The 27,572-nt window shown below is 31.8% G+C and overlaps 1 protein-coding gene across 1 annotated transcript in view; it reads left to right on the forward strand.

The window, feature by feature from the left end:
* Positions 1-27,572, forward strand: part of LOC129224536 (twitchin-like) — a 380,173-nt gene that overhangs the window by 113,798 nt on the left and 238,803 nt on the right. Inside the window, 14 exon segments of the mRNA XM_054859008.1 lie at positions 5,613-5,754; positions 6,579-6,714; positions 7,551-7,735; positions 8,140-8,152; positions 11,011-11,218; positions 12,376-12,466; positions 14,238-14,461; positions 16,481-16,571; positions 16,852-17,072; positions 18,454-18,544; positions 19,941-20,237; positions 22,834-22,861; positions 26,544-26,592; positions 27,295-27,371. Coding sequence (XP_054714983.1) covers positions 5,613-5,754; positions 6,579-6,714; positions 7,551-7,735; positions 8,140-8,152; positions 11,011-11,218; positions 12,376-12,466; positions 14,238-14,461; positions 16,481-16,571; positions 16,852-17,072; positions 18,454-18,544; positions 19,941-20,237; positions 22,834-22,861; positions 26,544-26,592; positions 27,295-27,371 — 1,853 coding nt within the window.

Consider the following 27,572-nt stretch of genomic DNA (forward strand, 5'->3'; position numbering starts at 1 on the left):
AAAAAAGCCTTGACATATTTTAAAAATTCGTAGAAAAGCAACAAATTCTTGTATGAATATGCTGTTTGCGCAATAATACTTACAGGTTAAAGATTTTTTTTTCTGACATCGTAAAAAAATGTAAAAAAAAAAAAGGAAAAAAAAAAGTAATTTTACGTTATCACAGTATCGTTACAGTTATAAAACAAACGTCATGTGTAGGGATTGCAATACCGGATCAAAAATTCAATACCGGTATTCGGTATTTTTAAAAGGAAATACCGGAATATTAAATTATTACCGGAATATATAATATAATTTGAAGTTTCTCAACAATTGCTTGAAAACATATTGTTTCGTTGCCACATTTTATAATTTTGTACAAAAAATTGTATTTTTATGAAAACGTACTGTGAGAACAAATATAAAATGAAGGAACAAATGTCAAAATAAAAAATCAATACCAATAAAAAACTTAATGCATCTATTGAATTGTCTCTAAGCCTGGAACTCATTTTAGTGCTCAACTTTCCTACAGTTGAAACTACTCTTTCTGAATTCACGCAGGTACTGTTAGCAATGAGTGATACACCTCCTCTAATTTAATTGCCTAAAAGTATTTTTATTTTATAATTTTGTACAAAAATTGTATTTTTATGAAAACGTATTGAAAGAACAAATATAAAATGAAGGAACAAATGTCAAAATAAAAAATCAATACCAATAAAAAACATAATGCATCTATTGAATTGTCTCTAAGCCTGGAACTCATTTTAGTGCTCAACTTTCCTACAGTTGAAACTACTCTTTCTGAATTCACGCAGGACTGTTAACAATAAGTGATACACCTCCTCTAATTTAATTGCCTACAAGTATTTTATCTTCCAAAAAATTTGGTTTGTTGCATGCCATTTTTGGATAAACCCTTTTGTGTGTGTGTTTCTTTCGTATTGTGTATATTATCATTATTTTTTTAATTTAAAGCTAGTTGAAATTTCTTTCCTGAGAGACGATACTTTTCTAATATTAACATTTTCTCTTGAACAAGAGGGGTTTGTATTTACTTTTTATCAGCCATTTGGTTTGAAATTTACGATAAACTTGACTAAATTTGATCTTGTTGGTTTCTCTTATTCGTTTTAGCTTTCTTTGCAAAATCCTTTGCAATTATAATTATGTAAATATCTGAAAATATCTTTGAATTCGTGGAACATATTTATGTTTTTCCTCTATGCAAAATTTTAAGGCAATATGTACTAAATATTATCTTGCCAAGTATGAAGCCAAATAGCGAGACGGCACAGCAAACCAATACTGGTGCCAACAAATTGCCATTTGTAATGCTAACAAGAAGCAGTTTTTGTCAGAATTTAGTGCAGTTGAGATAAGTATTTAAGAAAAAAAATCATAAAACACTCCTGTAATTGATGGTTTGAATAAATTGTTCATCGGACAAGTGGGGGGGGGGGGGCATTCAAAATTACACTCGAAATGAACTTTTCCAAAAGGGAAAATGAGCGCTCAGGGAAATGGAAAAAATAAATATCTGGTGCACAAAATACTTTTGTTTAATGAAACTTTATTAGTTCATGCTCTTGAAGCTAAATTTTTACATCAATAGATTGATTTCGATTCTGTATCATGGGAAAATACACTTAAAGTATAAGTAGATATTTAATAAGTTAAATTGAAAATTTTTGAGTTAAAACTATTTATTATTTTCAGCTAAAACCGAAAATACCGGTATATTGCTCAGCAAATACCGGTATTGCGAAATTGCAAAATTTCTCGAAATACCGGTATTCGGTATCGGTATTGCAATCCCTAGTCATGTGCGGTGTTTAATCATTTTATTAAACACTAGTGGTACCAGCACGGCTTCGCCCGTATTTGAAAATTAAAAGGTCATTCGGTTCGTCTGTATATTTACAAATAATGGATGATGTATTCTCGTCAATTGGCTATGTTCCTTCGCTCTCCCATTCCACGTCATGATAATTTCGTAATTTACTCGTCCATCTTCTGATATTTTGGCTCCGGAAAATGTTCTTAAAATTGAAATAGAAAAAGAACAAAATCGAATATTCGAAAAATCGCTTCGAGGTGCACACCTCCATGCTACAAATTAACTTTGTGCCAAATTTCATGAAAATCGACTGAACGGTCTAGGCGCTTTGCGCGTCACAGTGATCCAGAAACACATATAGACATCCGATAGACATCCTCCAGACAGAGAGACTTTTAGCTTTATTATTAGTAAAGATAGAGCAATAATTTTCATTAATAGATCTCAATGTGTGCATCGTAAGTTGCTCGAACCACAGCTAGATGGTACTCAAATTCAAAATAGTACCAGGTTCAAAAACGGTACACACTTGAATGTGGAAAAATAAAAACTAAACTATAAAAATGCGTTAATAAAGCGCAAATTTTCTAAAATATCCCAGAGACATGTTTCGGGGTGACAAGGAACCTTTTTATCAATCCACGCAGATGTGAGGGAGGAGATGAATGTCACCCGCATAAGGTTTCAAGGATGAAACTAAGTTTTTTTGCGGAAGCTAATTTTTTATGCATTGATAGAGTGTTTTTCTCAAGCAGAAAACTCTTGGTTAGTTTTAAGCAATTTCAGTCTTGAATCAATTTTTCATTGATGCCGTTTAGACACGACTCTGCTTTCAAGTGTGATGGAGTTTTAACGAGATGTTGTAAAAAGATCAAATCCACTCAAGAGGCAAAAACCTTTTCATGGGTCACGAAAACAATTTTTGGCTTTTATCCATATTCTAGAGTCAGTGTATCCACACTTAATTATGTTTAAAATAGTTCTAAAGTTAAACATAGTGTGAAAAGGAATGCTCGAGCGTTAGCTCCGTTCCGTTCTCTTAAAATTTACGTCTCTTTGAAATCGTGGAGGCCTTAATGATTGTTTTTTGAAAGAAAAAAGAAGGGAAAAGTGCTGCACTGGATTTTGGTACAAGATTGTCATAATTTTGAATGTAAATGGTTGGCTGGCACTTACATTTTATGTAAGTGCCAGCCGCTCCCCTTAAAACATACCAACCTATGTCAGGTAAACACATTGTAAATAAACAAACGGTTTTTATTTGCAGGAAAATGTTGGCCACAATTCTTGTTACCCACTCCCTGCTATTCTCATGAATTTTCACAATTTAAGGACTCTCCTTATAATTCAAAACGTTACAACATTTTGTGGACAACCTCTGAGTGAGTAAAAAATAGCATGGAGGGTGCGTCAAAGAATATATTCGCGTTTTGATTGTAAAAATATTATTTTTTCTTTACTAATAATAAAGCTGAAAGTCTGTATGTCTGGATCTTTGGATATTTGGATTTCTGTCTGTTACGCGCATAGCGCCTAGATCGTTCGGTCGATTTTTATGAAATTTGGCACGAAATTAGTTTGTAGCATGGAATCAAAGTAATCAAATTTACAAAATTATGAATAGTTTTTATTGTAGCATAAATACAAACATCTTAGAGAGATAATGATAAATGAGTAGCTAATGGAATGATTTTAGTCTTCTAAAATATTTTCTATGAGTAAAAAAAAATCATTGTTTTAAATTATAACCAATTAATAAAAATAATTTTTTAAGGACTAGTTTTGATTGTTTTTTACCGTAAAAATTTTTTTCGAATGAAATAATTTTAATTTATAAATGAAATATTTCATTTGTTTTATTTCAGAAGTAATCAGCCTTTAAGATTTTAATCGTTCATAAAAACTAAAATTTTAGCAAAGTTTCGGCGCTTTGATTAGGCAAAAAGAGATCATTTGTGGAACCCCTGCCAAAGTTCCAGGGAACCCTAGGTTTTTGCGTAAAGGAAGTTGAAGACGTCTGGTATAACTCCTGCTAGTTGTGGATGTTTGCTTTATGAGTGTAAATTGTAAATTAAGCTTCAGAGCATAGGAAAGCTGTTAAGCCCTGTCTTATTGGTTATTAAGGGGGTCCGGGGCACATTTTGATTTTTTTTTTAATTAAATGCTTAAGAGTTTTGAAATTTTTTACACTGATTCACCATCTATTTAACAAGCAAAATCATAGCATAAATATTTAAAAAAATTAATTTAAATTTAATTTGTTGTTTTTTTTAAATGGGGTTGCTTTAAACTGCTATAACTCAAAGTATTCTTGGTCAGTTTTCATATATTTTTCAAAAAATTATGCACAAATATCTAAGCTTTAATTTTTATTCTGCGATTTTTAAAATATTAATTCAAATAAAAATTTAAAATATTTGAAGAAAAATTTTGAAAAATTCGAAGATACTATAAAAAATATGATTTTGGTAGTAAAAGTTTTTTTAAAAAAAATTCGCAGTATAAAAATTAAAGTAAATTATTTGAAAAAGTTATGCTTCAAATTTCATTACTTTATCTTTATCTGTTCCTGACTTATAACAGTTTGAATGCAAGAAATGTGGAAAAACTGCAACATGGCGAAAAACGCGTTCAAAGTTTTCAAGTTAAAAGCAATATTAGTTAAATGCATGCCACAAAAAAATTATATATTTCGTTCTAATTAAGATAGAAACAAGATTTAAACGTCCTTTTAAGTAGAAAAAAACGGAGTAGTTTTTGAAACGATAATTTAAAAAAAAAATGTAAAATTTAACGATTTTTGTTTCCCGGTCCCCTTAAGAGCTATGACTATCATTGTCCGTTGCCGAAAAAAATGAGCCAAAGTTATAGATTGCTTTATCGCAGTTAAAAGTACCTTTTTAACAAAATAAATAAATAAATAAATAAATAAAAACTAACTACAGTAAACTCCCGATTATCCGCAAGTCATTTAACAATCAGCACACAACATGTATTTTCGTTCTTCTCTAAAAACAACAATTTCAAAAATGACGAAAAAATACTCAAATTTGAGCATATCGTGAGGCAAAATAGCTCCGACTACGTGGTATTCAAATTTGAAACATTCAAATACTCAAATCAACATGTGTGCTCATTTTTGAATATGTAATAATTTCAAAACTGAGTACTATGTAGTCATTTTTGAGTATGAAATAATTCAGTACACTATTTGAAAATATGGGTGGTCATATTTGAAACAAAAGGTTTCAAGAAAATTTGAAAGCATGAATGTACTCATTTTTGAGAACTTCATTTTTCTCAGTGTGCAAAAAGAAAACACCAATGGCCGTTTCTTTCTTTCTTTCTTTCTTTTTTTTTTTTTTTTTTTTTTTTTGTTGAAAAATTGAGATATAAACCCAGTTGTTTTTGTTTTCTTATTTATTTATTTACTAATTTATTGCGTTTTCTTCACAGTACAGACACTTCTTTATTCATGTTAAGTTCTGGTAGTTTGTAGAAAGTATTATACCAAAGTATACAGCCAAGTTTTTGAGGAACAACAATTTCCCTCTTATTAGTCCCTCATTTTTGCCTGTTTTGGTTTATCCGCAATGTTTATTATCCGCGGATCTTGTGCCACTCAATTCCACGAATAATCAGGAGTTTACTGTATATTATTTAATTTAAACCTTACTTTTTTCATAAATTTATTCATTTATGGTGTAAAATGAAAATAATGGCTGTTCAAAATATGTAAATAGTTTGTTATGGTAACCTGTGTTTATGTGCTTGAATTTAATTTCAGGTTAAACTCGACAAAGATGGAAATGCTTATTTTTCTACGTTAGAAATTAATGATGTAACCATTGAAGACGCCGGAAAATACAAAGTTTTAGCCAAGAATGAACTTGGTGAAAGTCATGCTTCCATTAGTTTGAATTTCGATAGTAAGTGTTTTTTTTTTTTTCTTTAAACAGAAATCTTGTTTCTTATCTCTCTTTAAATTTTTGTTACAAACTTTCATGCACTATTAATGTTTATTGCGATAGGATAGTCAGAGCATGAATCTAGCAGAGCATCATTTGCGACTATCATTTTGGAAAAGTTTCACTGTTTAATGGTGTTTTTAAATGCATGCAAACAATGCATGATCTTTATGAAACATTATATTAATGGTGAAAAATTGAATCATGTTTTAGGTATATTCAGTAAGTTACCGCCCTGTAGCCTAGGGTATGGCAGAAATACATGAAATTCACCGCCAGATCAGTCAATTCGAGCCGAGGACTGTTGTTTCGTACTTATTAGCACTCATCAGCCCGGCATAGGAGTGACTGAGCTGGAGGTGAGAAACCCCTGCTTTGCCTTCAATATTCGAGTTTCGGTCACTCGTCTGGTCAGTGTTAATTCTGTATTAGCTACCAGTTTGGTTGGCACTCTTGGCTTCCTTAAGAGTTTCCCACCTCCAGCTCCGTCACTCCTATACCGAGCTGATGAGTGCTAATAAGCACGAAACTGAAGTCCTCGGCTGAAATTGACTGAGCTGGCGTTGCATTTCATGTTTTAGGTGTTTTTAGAAAAACTAAGCTCAAGAAAGACCTCTCTCACTTTGGGTTTGGACACGAGTTGCCCTTTTAAGCCTCTGGATTGGTTTTGCTGGATGATGAAATTTTGTTTTTAAGAGTGTGTGTGCTTATGTGCTGTATTTAGCTATAAAATAACCATGTGACTTTTCCACATGCATATTACCATTAATTTTTATTTTGTTCAGGTGAAGATGAAGGCGTTCCAGCCGAAGGGACCAGACCTGTTTTTACTGAGAAGCCTACCATTAAAGGAGCCGATAACTTCAGCAAAGTCACATTTGAGTGCAGACTAATTGCTGACCCCAAACCCACAATACAATGGTAATAACAGCCACCTACTAAATGTTTTGCATTTGTTGCGATGATTACATGTGTTAATAGCCCATACGAAGGAGTCCGCATAGAACATTTTCTAAGTTTTCAAAGTAAATGTCTTTCATTTACGACAAAATCCAATAACAATCACAGCGTGCATATCATAAGTAAAGGTCTGTCATGATTGTAATGAAGTACAAACTTTAAACATTTATCGTCTTTTTACATAATTTATATCGAAGCTCAAAAACCGTCTGCACTAAAAAAAATAGTCCTTTTAAACCAAGGACGTGTAGGCAATGCATTTTTCAAGTTTTGTGTGGCATAAAGTAGGTCTCTCACATATAGCCTGTTCCCAAATGTTCATGATAGCTGGTTTATAAGTACGCTGGAAAAAAATTTGTGTTAAATGGGTTGCATTAAAAGATTGTATATTATAATAATGGATTGTATATTATTGTTATATGACAATCGGAATGAAGATAGAATTTACTAAACTCTTGAAGAACCTTTACTTGATGTTGCACAATTTTGAAAAACAAGGCGCATTTTTTTTTTTTTTTTACGAATTTGCAATCCAAGCAAAATTTATAGATGTGTTTTACATCTACAAAAATATTTAGAAAACGCAATTGCGATAGAATCTGAATTTTGTAACTCTGAAACACCTGTATAATGTTACCATTTCAAATTTGCTTTACTATCTCATAAATGCTCTAATCTACAGAGCTTCGTTTTCAATACTTATCTTTAATTTTGAAATATTTGTTCAGTACATTATTATGTATTGTCTGCATCACCATCAATGTTTTTCTGGTATCATCTGAAAAAAATCCTTACAGGCTCCACAATGGCAAACCAATCCCAGAAGGAGGCAGGTACAAATATGGCCTTATTTCAGACAAGCACAACCACATCGTTTCATTAGAAGTACAAAAAGTAACCGGTGCCGATGGAGGAGAGTACAAAGCTGTTGCTAAAAACAAGCATGGGGATGGCCATGCGAACATTACTCTAAATTTTGAAGGTAATTATGAATACCTAAATTCCGTCATAGTAAGTAGTATTGCCTTTTTAGACTCCCTCAAGAGAATTTAGAACGTTGTCACACCAGAATTCCGTTTTCTATATAAAAATAGAATTTTAAACAACCTTTTTTAAAATAAAAAAAATGCATGCTTATTTTCTCGACTTCGATAAAATTTTGCATATTTTTCTGTTTCAAACTATATTATAACAATTTTCTTGCATATAAATAACTGAAAGTCCTTTAAAAAATTTAATCTTCCGGTAAAAATTGAGATCAATAAGATTTTTTTAACATATCAAGAGATGCTACTGCTTCATGTTCCCTAATTTCATAAATATAAGAAGTGATTTTTTGTAGAATTAATTTCAGTATAAGTAATTCTTTCTCTTTCTTTTTTTTAGATGACAAGCCACAGTAAGTGATTGGATTTTGTCTTTTATCTACTTCTCCGGACATCTCTTATGTCTAAAATTATTTTACTTTCTCAATTTATTGGTTTAATTTTTAAAACAACAGGTAAATGTTACAGTTCTTTTTAGTGTTCGAAAATGTAAGTACTTCTGATTACTATTTTCCTTACTTATGTTTATTAAATTCTACTTTACATTCTTCACATCTTTCAATTCATAGTTTGGCCAACAAGCGATCTCTTTCAAACATTTACTAAGATTTTCTCCCTCTTACGCTAAGTTGAGCACAGGTAATGTAATGCAAAACTATATTAGGATAACTAAGTTTTTGCAAGAAAGAATAATTTGTCACAAAAACCATATTTGGACTTCATAGAGCAGTGGTACTTAACCTATGGCGCAAAGGATCACATGCGACCGGTGAAGTTCACCCATGTGACCTTTGGTTTTGTTAAATGTAACAAATTTGAAACCTTGATCAGACACGTTGTAATCCAAAATCCGATGTAATTTTGATCCAAATATTCAGAACAAATAGAAAATTTCGACTCTGGTTAATGTATGCAAAGTTTGCTTTTATAACATAAGCACCAAATAATGATAACGATTCTTGTCTTATTATTGTTTTTCTTTTTTTATTTTTTCATTGTTTTCAAGTTTCCTGTATAATAAGGGAATATGTTATCCAGAAAATTTAAAAATACTTTTTAATTTTATATGTAGTCTGGTTAATGAGAACTATCTTAGTATAGGGTGTAAATTGGTTAAAAATAATTAAAAGTTAGGCACCACTGTCATAGAGAGCTTCCTTGAGCATGAAATAATGAGTGTTGTTCCACAAATTATACAGAAAAACTTCTTGAACACAATTCTTCATTATGTGCATCTCACTGTAAATTTTTTAATCTTATTCCCGAAAAAGAGCTTTTTTGAAATAATAGCATGATTATCTTCGTAACTATTACTTTACACTCAATCCCTAACTAAATATTTTGTTCTTTTCAAAAATATTTCTTTTCTAAAGTTTTACAATAAGTTAATAAGTCTTTGAGATATGTAGTGGCTCTAAGAAAAGCTGAAGTTTCTCGCTTTTTTATATTAACCTTGAAACTTAGATAACCAGGGACACACAAACAAACCAGCTAGTCCTAACACCACGGGTGATTTGGTTCAAAACTATATATCTGCTAAATAGGAACTTATTTTATTACCTTAAAAAAAGCTCCTTACTAACCGTACGTTGTGGAGTTAAACGATACCGTTAAATATTGATGCGATAGTCGAAGGAAAAACTCAACAACTAAATTTTCGACAGGTCTTAAAACTTAATGTAACTTTTAAATAACTTTTTTGAGAAGCATTTATTGCTGGACCATTAAAATAGATCGAAGATACAAATTTATGCCAGCTTATTGAAAATTTCCGCTCTTTAATGTGATTCATGAATGTGAGATTACAATATCAGGAAATGTCGACTGTAAAAATATTTTTTAAGTATGAATTTCAAATAACCATGAACGTATATTATGTACATTTCAATTTAACTAGTTTGAAATGAACTTTGAACATAAATCAAGTCACTTATTGTACATTATTCAGAAAGTCTTAATAAAAAATGTTTTTTGTGTAAATGAAATAACCACAATCTACTGGAGCAGTTAAAGCACTACAGCAAGAATGTTTATTTCAAACATTTAACTGCAAACGGATCTTTTTATGTTTGGTAAATAAAATAAGCTAATTTAATGTTAAGTACGTGAACAAGAAATATTTCCTTTAATATTGAAAGTGAACGCAGTACTAGTGGGTTATGAATGTATGCAAAGTTTCATTGATATCGTGTTTCCTATAAAAGCTAATACTTTCGTATATTTTTGTAATAGACAATGGAAACTAAAAGGTAAAGCTAATGAAAAAATAATACCATCTACTGTAACAAGTAGAGTAGCAACGATAGCTATGCATTTATAGATAACTAGCTGCATTGCCTGTCTTCGCCCGAATAAAAATTGTGTCAAGTGACGTATATTCAGCAATCAGGCTGAACTAAAAAGAAAGCATCATGCAAAATTTCCCTTAAAATCAATGACTACAGATATTAAAATACTTTTAAGAATTTCAATCGAGAAAGATGGATTCAAAAAGCGTAACCATGCAAACACAAAATAAAATAAGTTTAAGGAATTAAAATGCGAAAAAAATAAGTTAACAATTTGAACGGATATGAGATTTTTTGAACTTGACTTAAAAAGGCTTGTAACTATTTTTCCTTTGGAGATAGAAGCTCAGTTTTTCGCCAAAGGTCGAGATAGATCTGGAGTAAAAAATGTCCCTCTTTCCAACGGTGTCAAAAGGAAATCTGTGGGACCATTCCTTCATCTTTTATTGATAGATGTAATGAAGAAAGTAGTGCCAAAATTTGAGCTAAGCCTAAAAGAATTTGAAGTAAAAACGCTAACTCCCGCCGTAATTAAGTAAGAGCGTTGAAACAAATTGCGTAGAACGCGGAAAATTCTACCCTTTCCAACGATATGCAATGTTACTATGTGCAAGTAATTTTTCACCCACATACTCGAGAATTTTTGTGACAATTAGGTTTAAATTGGAATAAAAAAAGAACTACTTATTCATAGATTGTTTTTCGAACCGGTTTTCAAAACTTTTCAGGACTTGCAGAAACGAATTAGAAAATTTCAGCGAAATCGACCGACTAGTTCTCGAGTTTTGAGGGTTCAAACACACAGACGCTTTTTGGAGACTTCATTTTATACTAATGTAGAGAAGAAGAATGTAATAACATGGTGTTTAGTACTATAGAAGGCTGAAACAATGATGCAAATTAAATATGTTCTTTTATTCCAGAATTCCAAAAGGGAAAGCTCCACGTTTCCCACAGAAACCGACCATTAAGCAAGGAGAAGCACTGGTACTGGAGTGCATACTCGAAGCAGATCCAATGCCAGACATCGTTTGGTATCATGACACAAAGAAAATTGTTGATGGGAAAAGGCACAAAATTCAACAAAAGAGCACTGGAGCTGACACATATAAACTCACGCTTGAAATTAGGGTAAGATTTTATAATTTTGTTTCATTGAGATTGTGTGCTCAAATTCAACTATTTTTTGACATTGAAATCAACATTAAAAACTTTCCAAACTAGTCACATTTGTACATGATTATTTTTAATTTTTGAATAATTTGATTTCCTGCAGTTCTTATGTCATTTAATGCACCACAAATCTTATAGAAAAGTTCATGAACACAATTCCTCATTATGTGCACCTCACTGTAAATTTGTAATCTTATTTCCGAAAGGAGCTTTTTTGAAACAATAGTGTGATTGTCTTTGTAACTATTACTTTACACTCAATCCCTAACTAAATATTTTGTTTTTCTCAAAAATATTTCTTTTGATTCTAAAATTTTACAATAAGTTAGTAAGCCTTTTTCAAGTTCTTTAATTCAAATATCATTTTTTTTCCTTGTTGAAAAAATTTTCCGCTTATGTTGATGTTTATAAATGATCATAAAGTCCTATTACAGTTATATCCGTGCAAATGTATTGCCTTCTAATGATCAGATTCTTCCTAACTGAAAATGTTTCTGTGCAATAAATGCGTTATCGTCTTTTAATTAAGTTTTCTTTATCTTCGCGCAAAACACACAGCTATAAACAATTAAAAGTTACCTACTGCAATATAACTCCTTCGCTAAAATAAAGTCCAGGCTATTTTATCCACGTTATTTCAGTGCGTCAATGATGTTCGGTCAGGAGATAGGGACGTCCAGGTGTGGTTTTTGTTCTCGAGTTGGGAAATAACGTTCAATTAACGCAGTACCTCATTAATACGTTTTTCTTTTACTATTTAGAAATTTAATTATTCATTAGTATACTTTATACAGTTATAAGAATTTTTTTTTTCAACTCTGAAGAGTTCCTTAAGGGTTTAACTGTTTTTCTGAAATTAAATTTTTAATCCACAATGATGTCTGCTTTTTGAATCAAAGTTTTTTAGTATCGAAGAAAAGCACACTCTATGGAAGACATAAGTTTTAAAAAAGAAATAATATCACAATTTTTTTTCAAATCAAGGTTTTATTGAAATTCCCTTCCCCCTTATTTAAACCTTATCAGACTTAAAAAACATCTACTTAAGCTGCTAAGATTTCAAACTATTGATGTTATTTTTTTATCCACATTTTGAAATTGTTCAAATATTTCAGGACCCAGTTACAGAGGACGGAGGCAACTACAGATGCAATGCTATAAACGAATTTGGAGAAAGCAATGCAAACATTGCTCTAAACTTCCAAGGTTAGTTTAAATTTTCGTTTGGGATACGTGTATATAATTGTTGGTACTTACGATTTAAAAATAAATCGCTTACAGTGTACGAAAAATAACAATTGGTATTATAATCGACTTAATCATTTTAAAAGAAACCTCAGTCTTTGCAAACACACGCCTACGCACTGTTGTGTTAATATGCACAATTAAACAAACAACGAAGAGATTCTAAATATAAAGAGAAAACCTCTCTAATAGACTGCATCTAAATGATACTTTTACAAATTTTTAATGCACAATCCAAATTTTCAGACATTTTGTTAGACCTTTTGCATTATATTTTTGAAAAGCGTATGTTTTTTGCCATTTGACTTCGAGCGAGGGGAATGAGAAGGTGAAGCTCACCTCTCCCACCCCGTACCGGTGAAATGTATAAAAAACGAAAATATTGACTGCAACTATCATAAAATTTGTATTCAAAAGTTTTGAGACACGGAAATATATTTGAAGTAAAGATATTACAAAACTTATATTTTTTTTGTTGCAGTGTTTAGGGTAAGGAATTTCGTTTAACACACTATATACGATACTTGTGTAACGGATTTTTTCACGTTGCAAAACTTACTTTTAGTTCGTTATAATACACCGTTACAAATAACACCGAAACAATGACGTTAGTTTCTAAGAAATGTTAAAACGGATATCTGCCAACGTAAGCTGTTGCCATTTTTTGCCTCCTATGCACTGTTGCACCAGTTCAGTTGCAGGGCGCTGCAGATGCTGTAAAGTACGACACTGCAGATTGTGTCATTTGAACTAAAAATTATAAGTAGCTTAGGAAGTAACTACTTTTTCGAGTAGTACATTTTTTACCCATCTCCAATGCTTTTTCATCTGCTTTAAATGAGAAATCATTTGTTACTTCTAATAAATGTCTCTTACAATTAAGAGGAGACTCGATTGTAGAACTAGATCAAGGACAGGACTTATTCCTGGTTTGGGCATGAAATTAAGCAAGTGTATTTTGTACTTGGTCAGTGTTGTGCCCCAATATGAACGCTTCTTTTTAACTGAACTTTGTGCTGCAACAAAAGAATAGTAATGTAGGTACAAATGAAAAATTAACTGTAAAACATATACCGTAAAACCTGTAAAGTTGACCACCCTTGTAAGTCGACCACCTGTCTAAGTTGACCGCTATTTTCAGGCACAGAATTAGATCTTATCATATAATTCAACCTCTATAAGTTGAAAACCTGCTAAAGTTGACCACTAAAGTAGTGCACCGCAAGTGGTCAACTTATACTTAATTTTTATTGAAAATATGGGGAGATATATAACTTTTAAGTAGTTAATGCAGTGCAGACTAACATTTTGTGCACCAATTTGACTTGACACAACGTGACAGAACAGTCAATAGATCTTGAATTACAAAGCATGGAATGCAATACTTTGTAGGAGTTAACGTCACAGTTAACTTTTCTGAAAATTATCGGAGCTGTATTTGTCCAGATCCTGAAATAGAACTTCCGAAGCAAAGTGTTCTGACAAGTTATTTTAGAACTGTGCTTTTAAATTATTAGATTAATTTAATGGAAGTTAATGAGCTAAAAACTCTACTCATCAATAAGCTAAATTTATGAATCGAATTTCTATAAGTTTCTTCATGACTCAAAAAGTAATGTACTAGAATTCTATCCAACCTCGATTATCATTTATTCATTTTACACTGATTCTTTTAATAAAAACAATTATTTCTGTTTCAGTTTTGTTAAAATGTATGATTATAAAATTTCAGATAGTGGTAAAGGCGAAGGCCTTGCACCAGAATTTTTAGAAAAACCTCGAATCATTCCAAAAGAAGGCGGCAAGCTGATTATCATGCAATGCAAAGTAAAAGCAAAACCAGCTCCGAAGATCACTTGGTACCAGGGTACTAAGGTTGTAAAAGAAACTAATAGGGTACAAGCTAAAGTTATTGAAGGGTCCGGAGATGAGTTTACAGTATCATTGGAAGTACGAGTAAGTACATGATTCGACCTTAAAATGAAATTTTAGGTACGTAATTACTGAACATATTTTATAGTTATTATATATATATATATATATATATATATATATATATATATATATATATATATATATATATACACGTTATTATTATATATATATACGTTATTGTCTACTGTGAACAATGGGTAGTAGTATATATTTCCCCTTGTGGGAAAAAAAACAGCACTTTTCCATTCAAAAGAAAAATAAAAGGCCCCAGAGTATTTTTCGGACTCCTTTATTTTTGTACTATTTATTTGATGCACGTGCTTCTCAAACATGTAATTTATTGAAGGTAAAAAAACACGTTTTCTTTTAAGAAAATGTTTAAAATGGCTGCGATGATGCAAACATAATCTATATATATATAAAAATGAATGTTTGTCTGTATGTCATCCATGAACTCAAAAACTACCCGGCAGATTTGGCTGAAACTTTCACCGTTTGTTATTTTTGGTACTGGGAATGTTTATAGACCAGTTCGAAAAACATCCGATCGATAGTTCTTTTTTTTATTCCAATTTAAGTCACAATCCATTGGATAAATACGAATAAAATTATCGGCTGCAGAAATTAATTCGCGTGAAAGATCTCATTGATAAGAAGTTAGCTGTTGCCATTTTTTGAGTTTGAACAAATAAATTCTTTCTTTATTGTTTTATGGCTTTTCATGCAACGGGGGAATTTAAAACTTTTTCTATTTGATATTTTTAGCGATTGATTGAACTTGCAAACTGCGTGAGTACAAAATTTGAGTATAGTCACGGCTTCACTTGATACCTGGACCGATTATAATGGAAATTGCTATATATATATGTATTTTTCCACGGAGAAGGTGCATAATATGCTCATTGAAGCCACTCGCCACCAGATGGCACTGCAGAGTAACAACTTCTGCCCCGTTCAACCGATTGTCATGAAAATCAGTATAATGATGTATTTTTTTGTTGGCGTAGCAACACGCGTCGGGTACAGCTAGTACTTAATAAATTATGATTAAAAATAGGTGCTTTAAAACGCTACGTTACTGAAAGAAGATTTAAATGATTGTTCACAAATGACAAGTAAACTCTGTCGCAGATCATGGCATTTTGTCTCTCACAGAAAACATACGCTCCACAACGTAATGGTACTATTGAGGTTATGTATGAAATTCGTAAAAAAGTCAAGACTTTTTCATCTTGCCCTTGTTCTCGTCCTGCTTCTCCAGATCATATAATCGAATGTATTGTAGTCCATGTGGAGTGAAGGAGAATATTGACTTGCGGAACTACTTCTGCGACCAGTTATCATGGACCTGGTCTACATGCCCTGTACCGGGGGACATAAAACAACAGCTATTGAGAATTAACATATTTATCACTTCAACTGATTTCAAACCCTTTGTCAGTCCGACGATGCAAGTTTTTTTATTTGAACCATTCAGACAGCCTATCACTATACAGAATGTTCATTGATAATTAAAAAAAATTAATTAAAAGAATTCTCAGTGGAACACATTGGTTAATTTCATCTACTTTGCGCATTCAAAGGAAATACAATTAACCGGCTTAATACTGAGAGTAACGACCTTTAGTAGCATACGTTTACTTTGCAACCTGCAGTTGCCCAGAGTAGACAGATTATAATGAACTTAATGTCAAAAGCTTCTAAATATTAATTGTTTTAATAGTTCTTTATTACAAGATATATAAAGATATATATAAGGACGCAGCTAGATGGTGAATTTACGATTGTAGTCTTTTCTGAAAAAAACAATCTATTCTTAAAATATAATAATCCCATACACACGCGCGCATATACATTCCATTGACTAACAAACTCCGCAATTTATTTCTAAAATTAGATACTCTTAAGAAAAATTATTTTAAGTTTGTTCAATATATTATTATTTATATAATGTTATTAAGAGATCATCTCTACTATAAAATAGTACATTCAATATAAATACTTTCTTAGAATTATGCAACATTTGATTCTTTTCCTCAGGATCCTTCGAAAGACGATGGAGGAGCCTACAAATGCCATATGATAAACGAACATGGCGAACTGAATGCAAATTTGAATTTAGACATTCAAGGTATACTTTTTAAAAATTAAAACATAAGTTTTACATTGATACGTTTTCGAACAAAGTGCCGTGTTATTCAGTTCTTATTTGAATGATTTGCTGCATTTGAATGATTTGCGTCATTTGAATGATATGACTGATTTAAATGATTTGAATGATGTATTTATCTTGTGTTAATTGTTAAGAAAATAATTAAAGCTACTACAAAGTCAAGAAAGAACAGTTTAATTTTTTACGTGATGTATTTAATAATTTATTTAAATGTTTCTATGCCTTTATCATATTTTAGCGGAGAAAGCTCCATCTGGTGAAGCTCCTACATTTGTTGAAAAACCGAAAATTACTCAACAAGATGGCGGAAACCGAATCATAATGGAGTGCAAAGTGAGGGCTAGTCCAAAACCGGATATCAAATGGACGTGTGATGGGGTAGACGTTAAAGAAAGCACACGAATAAAACAAACTATCAAACAAGAGAAAGATGTTTACCACATTGTACTGGAATTAAAGGTAAAGACATCCGTTTTTTTTTTTTAAAGCTGAAGAATGCATGCGTATAAACAAACTTAAAAAAAGTAGAACATTTAAAACATCTTTACTAATAATAAAGCTGAAAGTCTCTCTGTCCGGATCTCTGTCTGTCAGGATCTCTGTGACGCGCATAGCGCCTAGACCGTTCGGCCGATTTTCATGAAATTTGGCACAGAATTAGTTTGTTCATGAAGGTGTGCATCTCGAAGCGATTTTTCGAAAATTCGATTTTGTTCTTTTTCTATTCCAATTTTAAGAACATTTTCCCAAGCAAAATTATCACAAGATGGACGAGTAAATTACCAAGTCATCATAACGTGGAACCGTAACATGGGCAAGTCAATAGACGAGAAATTCATCATACATTATTTGTAAACATACAGGCGAACCAAAAGACCTTTTAATTTTCTACTACGAGCAAAGCCGTGTGGGTGCCACTCGTACAGAGTATAGTTAATTGGTAGTGGCGTGCCTTTTTCTACTAGTATATTGTCAGACAGTATTGAAAGAGTTTGTTAAAATCAAAAACAAGTTTATGAACAGTACTCGAAAGTAAACCGTACATACATTTGCATAAAAAAACATAATTTAGCATACTTCCACCTTTTTGAAGAAAATAGTCTAAAATGATGTGGCGCATCTCAAAATTATCCATTAACTGCAATGTTTATACTTCATGAATAAAAGTCATTTTTAATTATAGACAACGTAAATATTATTTTACACGACTACGTAACTTTGTTTCACGATAGTTTGAGTTTCAATTCTGAAAGCTTTATCCTTCTCAAATTTATCGCTAAGCTCTGTAATTTTCAATAGATGAACATGGAATGGGAAGTTATTGGATCTAATTGAAAATTCTAACCGTTATTGTTTACAGAAATTTGATTATTTTATCTGTTGATACAAGCATACAGTGCGTGCCAGATAATTATTTCACTATTCGTTAATGTGTCTATAGTTATGTAATCAATAAAGAATTTGCTTTTAAAACAGTCTTAGTCTAATAATTTGGCCAGCACTGTAGTGTCACATGTTTAGTTAAATTAACTGCATAACGGCGATTTCACGGAAAACGGTCATTTTGCTCCACACGTGACGTCTCATACATTTCATTAAAAATAATAATTAGAAATAGTAATAAACACATGTTTTCTGCTTTACAAATTAAACTTATGATGTCTGTTTTCTTATGCAAAAAATTTCGTCATTTCCCTTTAAAAGTACTTACTACTTTTTAATAAAATATATGAACCGTCACGTGGGGGACAAAGGGCAGACTAGTTCGTGACGTGTGACCTAAGCGCACCCTATAGTGCAAATATTTTCCTAAATATTCAGATGTTATTCTTTCTTACAGAATTTGGAATTCACTGATGCCGGTTTGTACAAATGCAATGTGAAAAACGCACATGGAGAAAGCAATGCCAATCTCACCCTGAATATTGAATGTAAGTTAAAATACTTTTTAAAGAGTAAAACACCATTTAAAAGTACATCACCGTATCCAATTGAATGTCACACCTACATTGAAACGCGCATGCGTACCGACTACCGGCATGCCTTGTTCATCAAACGACACCATTTCCTTTGGTATTGATGCAGTGTTCTTTGTACAGTGTCAGCTTAAAATGTTTAAAACAATTGATCGACTCGCCAAATGTGAAATACGGTCGAACCCCTGACAAAACATAGGCGCGCAATGCAGAATAAGCGACGTGAACTTCTGTCTTCTGGGGTTTTTTACTGCATGACAATGACAGACCTCATCCTGCTATTCACACACAAAATTTTATCAGATCTTTTGGATGGGAACAGATCGACCACCCACCATACAGTTCGGACTTGGCGCCGAGTGATTTTCACTTGTTCCGCTACCTAAAGGAGTTTCTCAGTGGCAAGCGTTTCGCTACAGATAACGAGGTGAAAGAAGTAGTTCAAGACTGGTTATCCTCACAGCTTGCAGACTTCTATGACTTAGGCATACAAAAGCTTGTAGAACGTTGTGACAAATGTTTAAACAAATATGGTGGCTATGTAGAAAAATAGAGGAATATGTAAGGAATTAAATAAAAAAAGTTTTTGGAAAAAATCTGTGTTTGTTTATTTTTTATAAGAAATCGGACCTTTACGAATAACCCTCGTAGATTCCCATAATTCAGTATAGAAATAGTTCACCACTTGTCGCTGTGTCATTTAGTAGAAAACATAGTATATTCCATTTTCAATAGCTTCTGCTAGCATGACTCTCCTAACTTGCTCCAAATGTTCATACTTTTGAACTTTTCTAACCCCTCAAAAGAGTGTTAATGGTCAATATAAAGCTCCTTTTCTCTCCAAAGAGAAATGACTATAAAACTGTAAAAAACTGAAAAATGTCCAAATTTCTAAAAAGCGAGACGTGATTGGGGAAACGGTGGTCATATTTGGATTAAGGATGTCCTTTTTCATAAGAATCAACAGAAATTAATACCTTGAAGGTATTTTCTATTTTTTTTTTTTTTTTTTTGCCTCGCAGTGAAATTAAGGCATGTCAAAAATTTTCCTAGCGTGACAAATAGAAATTCTGAAACAAAAATTTTAAGTGCAAAATTTTCATGTTTTTTTTTTTTTTTTTAACATTCAGTTGTATTCTCTTCAAGGTGCATTTATTCTCATAGTGTTATTATTTCGACTCTAAGAAACACTCGACAAAGTTTCATTAACTTTCGTATATTACCTCGAAGATGTTTTGCACCACTCTATTGTTTTAATTCTTTCAATTCAAAATATTTCGGCAGTAAAATGTTTATTTTAGTTAATACACTTGATATAGAAATTATACAAGCACATTTCTACCCTTTACAGTGGCTCCAGTCATCAAAGAGAAGCCAAAGATTATCAGAAAAGAAATTCACAAGACTGTGATAATCGAGTGCCGAGTCTCCTCAGTTTCTAAACCCAAATGCACCTGGTTCAAGGAATCAAGCATGGTGTCAGAAAGCAGCAAGCACCAGGTCCGCATCACGGAAGTCAGCAAAGGCGAGTTCGCTGTAGCTTTGGAAATCGACAAGCCCACGACGGCGGACAAGGGCAATTACAAGATGGTTGCTAAGAACGAGAAAGGAGAAATATCATCCACAGCAGTTCAAGTAGACATTGAAGGTAATATATTTGGTAATTTTGTACAATACTTCAGTTAGTACTTCTAGCAGATTTTGAAGGTACTAAATTAGCTGATTTTGTACATTACTAAGCTAGCGGATGATTATTAGACAAAGTTCAGGAATAGACTTGAGCGATGATCAATTTTGAGCGTTCAAGAAAAGTAGGTTAGATTAGAAGTTGGTCATTACTTGTTCTACTTGTCGTTACTTGTACTCATCGTTGGCCAATACAAGAAAATCATGGGGAGCCAGCAATTAATAGGAAGCTATCTATTTGGGAGTATTTTTAATTCTTTTTGTAGTATTTTTGGTGATAAGCATATCGAAGAAACATATAATATACCATTTCTCATGACAGACGAGTACGAAAAGGATAGCTATGTTTTTAGCATCGAATTCAAATAATTTATTCTCAATTACTTTCTAATCCATTGGACATTTTTTGATCGTACTGTTGTAACTGGTTAAGAAAATGTTGAGGTTCTTCAGCGAAACCTGAACAAAAAGACTTTTTGTTAGTTTCGTGATAAGAGATTTAGGAATCTCAAAAGACAACTATGCGAAGTAGCAGTATTTTTTCAGCAACTTGCAACGCAGGTTAAAAGCTAAGAAAGAACCCATAATCACCCATAATCTATGAAAGAAAAAGGTCATTAGATGAATCGTAAAATATAAATTGGAACTGAAAAATGCTTTACGATAAAATACTAGTACAAGAACATACTACCTGTAAATGATATCCCAGCAAAGGCAGTACAGATCTTCATTGGCTGAAACTTAAGAGTTATTTTTCCTTTAAAAATAATTATTAAATAAAACAAAAAACCCACCTGCGTAAAAAAAAACCCTAAAAAGAAAAAAAAATAAATAAGCTTGGTAGTTTAGCTACTGAATAACTACGCTATTAAGAGTTTTATAATCGATATACACAAAAGGATCAACAGTCGAGGACCATTCCTTTTTCACCAATCAAGGAACCCCGTAAAATTTGAACGAGCTCCGACTGTTGATCCTTCTATTTTGCTTTTGAATTACATGATTTGTCTCATGTGTGTATCGATTATAAAGCTATATCAATGATATAGTTATTCAGTAGTAATTAATAACATCCTAAACTACTAGGCTTATATATTTTTCTTTTTATTGTTTTTGGTTCATACACGCAGTCGAGTTTTCGCTTTTATTTAATAATTATATTTTATTTTACACTTTTTAGCTAATTTTAATTGTCTTAGTTATTATGATAAAAAGACAGTAAATTTCGCAATTTTGTCATTTTATTGAGAGAGGATTTTATATCGTGAGGATTATTAAGTAACTTGCGGTGGTCTAAACTACTGATTATTAGTCCCTCTAGGGACCTTACTCGGCTGAAAGCTACATATGTTTGACCTTTGCTAAAAATGTGCAAAATTAAATCAACCACAGCTATATAAACAGTCTGTATAACGCAAACAAATGCACATGTTAGAGACGAAAATCGAGCTAGTAGACTTAGTAAACAAAAAATTCAGGCAGTGAAAACGCTACCTGCATTTGTCACATGCTGTGTTACACGCAGGTAGCGTGCGACACGATCTCGAACTGACAATATGGAGACTAGTTGTTGATATGGGGCATTTTGATTAGTGTTGTGTATTTAGTGACACTCCCAAGGTTAAGACAAATCGATTGACGTAAGAATTATCAAAATTGGCCAAGGTGTTTAGCCTCTACAAAGCCACATAAGAACAAACAAACATACATACATACATAGACTCTTAAACACATTACCCTCCTTTGCGTCGCGCACGCGCAGTCGGGTAAAAATGTCAGTTTTTTTTCCTCTCTCAAAATAACAAATAGTTTATAGACGTTTTCAAGAATAACGTTGCACCGATCAACTGTTTCTAACACCGAAGCTGCGAGATCTAGAAAAAATACACTGTTAAAAAAAACAAATAAAAAAACAATAATGCTTTTTATGTATACAAAAATAATTAATGCACAAATTCTCTAAAATAATCCTTAAATTTACAGACTAGTTAAACTAGTTACGTCTCCTTTTTTGGCATTTTGGCACAATTATAAAAAAATTTTTGTCTTACATACTTAGAGTAAAAATATTTTGTCGGGTAAAATTTTGATTTACTTTCATTAACTGGGGAAAACATATAGTTTAAAAATAATTGTTAACAAATCTTATAAGTTATTGATGCCAGACAAAAAAAAGAGGTTGAAGTAACATTAAAATAAGCAGTAAAATTGGTTGATATGAAAAGTATTTTGTTCCAAAGAATAACTTTTTTTAGTAATAAATTTCAAAAGATATAAAGCATACTATTACAACTTAGAAAACTGAATTTTTACTTGTATAAATTCTCTTCAAATTGGAGTACATTTGAAATGTGCTTGATGAAAAACGGATCAAACGTTTTCAGAATTGACGAATTTGTAAATAATTTTATTTTTGTACTATACCTGAAATTGTAGAAAATCCGGCTGAGAAAAAATAATTATTTATTTCGCATTTTTCAGTGTAATTTCACTGTTTACATTTTTAATTTGCTATATTTTGGATAAACTATAATAGCTTTACTTTTTTCTCATTTCAGAAGAAAAAGTTGAAAAAAAAGAAGAAAAGTAAGTAATTTTTAAAATTATACTCGTTTTTTTTTTTTATGTGCTCAATAATCAATATTACATGATCAATGAGAATTTAAAAACGAAGTTTGTAAATACTTTTTTCTTAAAAGCTTTCTTCGCTTCACAAGAAGGTATTTTCAGGACAGAACATCAACTTTTTTTTTGTGAATGTTCCTCTGATGGGAAAGAGACATAGCTTGTTTTACAGATCCCAGTTTTAGCGGTTTGCGTCCACTGGTCAATGACGTAGAAAGGTATTCCTATTGGAGGATTTTAGCTTTACTAAACTTCAGAAAGTTAAAATATGACTTCCATTCCAATTCTATCCGTTATTTAATTATGAATTTTTCAATTCACAACATATTTTTCTTTGAAATTGTATTTTTTAGACGTTGACCGCATTGTAAAATTTCTATGACTTATTTTCTCCTGATCTGTTACAATGCACCAAGAATGAGGAGGAAGAAAATCTAAAGTGCTTAAGGATGAAATAAAAATCCTTTTTTACTTTTCTTTCTTTCTTCTTGCTTAATTTTTAAATATGCTATGGAGATAGAAATCTATTTGTCGTTTTTGTTGGACAATTCTATATCACCCTCTGAGGGTAGCTTCTTTAATACTTACGAGTTTTCGAATCTAACGCAATTTCTACACGCTTTAGCGAGAATACAATCGATTTTTAACGAACAAATCATTTTTAGATGTATTTTAATTAAAAAAATCGTTTGTAGAAATTCTGGAAATTTATGAAGAAATTATTTTTAGAGTAAACTTATGAAGATGTTGAGGGGCAAAGGAAGTGAGGCCTCTATTTCAGTGAGCAACAATAATAGGGGAGACCGGGCAATATGACGAGCCGGGCAAGATGACGAATGTCTTATTTTTTCCGTTTTCTACTAGGTAGCAGCATCAACTGGATACTGCTGGCTCTCGTATCTGCTATCCGTTCAACAATAGTATAGAGACGCTGAAATGGCCATATGTGTGCTAGTTCTAAAGCTCTCATTGGTTATCGTTGCCACGTTATAACTTTTATACATGTGTAAATAAGCTCTGTTACAGATACAGATAAGATTTCGCGTGTCTCTTCAGTATTTATGACTAATTTTGTTTTAATACTACTGTTGCCATGAATAAATGTCAATTAATCGCCTTCCTTTATGGCAATGGAGACGATTCCGTTCAAACAGGCAATCTGGAGCACGATGACGGGCCGAAACCTGGGGCAAGATGACGAGCTCGTCATCTTGCCCCGTGTTTTGGAATTTATAAAACTAACTATGTTGTCCATTCTATTAAATTCTGTAAACGCTTATTTGTCTGTGTGTTTGTCTACGCGACCTTGCGCTTCTATCTTCTCTGGAGCTAAAGGACGCATTGAATCAAGGGAGGTGTCGTTCAAAACCGGGTGACCAGAGGTTATCTATAAACTAGTTGAGCAAATGACTAACTTACTGAATGAAACCGAGCTAAAAATCGCATGCTCCATTGATTATTAACAATCATAAATCTCACATAACTTTGCAAGCTATCTTATACTGCAGTGAAAAAAAAAGAAAAAAAAAAAAAACATTATCATGGTTTGGTTTCCGTCCCACACATCGCATCGTATCTAGCTCTTTATGTGTTACTTTTCTGCCCATTAAAAACCTACTACAGTCAAGCATGTGGCAAGTACGATCATTCATCTAGGACAAACTATCACAAAGACAAATATTTGTGAGCTTTTGAGCACCACTTACTTCAAAGCAGCTACAGTTGGAAATGCCGATAAAGGGTTTAAAGAATGTGGGATTGAAAATAGTAATTCTCTTGTCTTTGTGATAATCCTCAGACCTTGGTAGAAGAAAACCAACATATAATCCCTATAGACGAAACAGAACTTATGGCAAGTGCTGATTCCAATGCATCAAAGAAGTCTGTTAGTGTGTGTTTCTAATTTCAATGCACTAAAAGCAACAAAATATGAGAGAAAAAAATGAAAAAGCAGAAAACTGAACTCAAATTCTTACAAGCACACCATCAAAGAAATGTCAGAACAAAAAGCAAAGCGGAAGGAGAAAAAAAGGATTAGTTTAAAAAAAAACAGGGAAATTAAGCTCGTGAAGTTAAAAAGGGAGTAAAAGAACTCAAGCTAAATTCCTGTTACACTGTAAAAACGATTCAGAAACGTTCCTGCAAAATAATAGGCAGCTGATGTGCCCAATTTCTGCCAGTAACATATCTCTCAAAAACCAGGAACGTTCTCCGCTAAAATTCAGTAACCTTCCTAAACAATTTAGAAACCTTTCCATTTAAAGCCCGCCGTGTCTCCAGAACGTCGGAGTAAACTTAGGTAGTGATAATATAACAGCTTAGCACCTTCCCGATTAATCAAATCAGTTGCAAAAACGGACAAAGCTAAGCCAGAATTGCTTGTATTAAGCACCTCGCTTGATTGCAATTCTTACCAAGCTACGTATTCCATACTTATTTGCTCCCTCCGGGAGTTGAATCAACATGGACGAGCCGTAATCAAATGGAAGCCGATACACCTTATAAATACTCTTAGTTAATATTTAAACTGGGAGCTAAAAATGTTTTTTACAACAGAGTGAAGTCTGCATTTGGACAACTTGTAGCAATTCAGGAAACTTTTTGACAATGATACTTGATATTTCCAGGAAGTGGATAAAAACCACTGAAATCCCGAAACGTTACACAGAAACACTCAGGAACGTTTCGGAATTTTTTTACAGTGTAACCTAAGTCTACACAATTCATGCCAAGCATTCCAGTTGCATCAACTTCAATGAATGGTGCTATAATATGCCCTGCTTGTCAAGAGGAATATTGTTACCATACAACAGAAGAATGGGCCCAATGCTGTAAAAGCCAAGAGTGGTGGCATGAGGAACATTCCAATTTTGAAAATGGCATTTTTTTTTTTTGTGTCTATTCTTAGCTGCAGAACTTAATATTTCAACATTACGCTACGATGTATTGCGCTTAATTTGATACTTTGTAAGATGTAAAAACACAGTTATCATTTGTTAAACTAAATAACATATTCAAAACATAAAATATGTTCAAACCTTTCCAGTTTTGTCATCTTGCCCCAGTACTGGGGCAAGATGACGATTTGTTAAGGTTATGAAAAAATAAAAATATCCTTTATTATTTATATTTGAAAAATTAAATGGCAATATATATATATATATATATATATATATATATATATATATATATATATATATATATATATATATATATATATATATATATATATATATATATATATATAATACTATAAAGAACTACTTTAACAGCTCATATAAAATTAATTCTATTATCCATAAAAATAAATTAATAAATAACGAAAATTGTTAACATAGTCACCTTGCTCCGGTCCCCCTACGCCGGTAACAGAACTAATTCGTTTAATGTAACCAATTTATTATTGGATTATTAAAAATACTCAAAAGTGTTGAATTAGTTAATAATTATGTTTCGCAAGGAAAGATTAATTAAGCAAGTTTAAAAAGATCGTTTCTTATAACCAAGGATTTCATAGTGCATAACCATGTAGTTGTCAGATCCTTGATTATGACCTCCAAACCTGTTCCTACTCTAGTACATATTTGATTCTTAGCCAACGTGTTATTTGAATAAATGTTTGATAATATATTTTATATTACAGAAAACCAACTGGAGAGAAACCGAAAATTGTTCAGCCACCAAAATCAATTGTAAGTATAAAAATCGTATTCACTATATACGTCTTTAGAGCTTATGAGACAAAAAAAAAACAACAAATAATCATGTTTCAGCTTTACGTCCCAATACAAGTAATGAAACATTTGGAAGATCTATAGTTATTGTTCCATTAAAAGAATATGCATAGAGTAATAATAACTCAAGCATCAAATTATTACAATTTATTCCCAAAATCATGTAAATTTCGTAAATGATTATACGTCTATGCCATTTAGTTTCTCATGAAGTTTAATTTTTTACTAAGATGCTGACCACAATATCTCAGCATTATCACACTATACTTACGATAAATGTTTAAAAATAAAAGCAGCGTCATTTCAACATATCCTGTTTAAATAAATTGAATTAATATTATTAATAATGATAAATAGCTAGAATAATAAATAAAAATGTATAAGTTAGAAATAATTTAAAGAGTTAATGAATATTGTTAAATGCTATAAATGTTATGGTTCAAAATGCACATTAAATGAGCAATGTTCATGGTGAGTTAACATTCGTAATCCATTTTATATGATATGTATATAAAAATGGACATCCGTAATTGGAACCAAATACATGAATGGAAAAAATTTAATAAATTAAAAAAAAATCCGAAGGTAGTATCATAAAAATATCATATAAATATCATATTTCATTAAAAATAATTTTCCTTTCTTTTTTTTAAATTCCAGACAGTAGAATCAGGAAAAAGTGCTGAATTTACATGCAAAATTGAATCAAAAACCAAGTCCACAGTTACGTGGTACAAGTAAGTTTTAAATTTTTTATCTTATCTTTCTAACTTAGCACTGAAAATCGAATTTAATTGTAAATAAATATTGATCCAAGATACATATCGTTTTGAATCTTAACTTGATGATTTAAAAATGGGGAGAATAAAATGAAAATAAACAATGAATTAATTTACCAAAGTATCTCTTAAAATTCTTATAAAAACATTTTCATATGC

The sequence above is a fragment of the Uloborus diversus genome, chromosome 6 (assembly GCF_026930045.1).
Source record: "Uloborus diversus isolate 005 chromosome 6, Udiv.v.3.1, whole genome shotgun sequence".
NCBI classification, from domain to species: Eukaryota; Metazoa; Arthropoda; class Arachnida; order Araneae; family Uloboridae; genus Uloborus; species Uloborus diversus.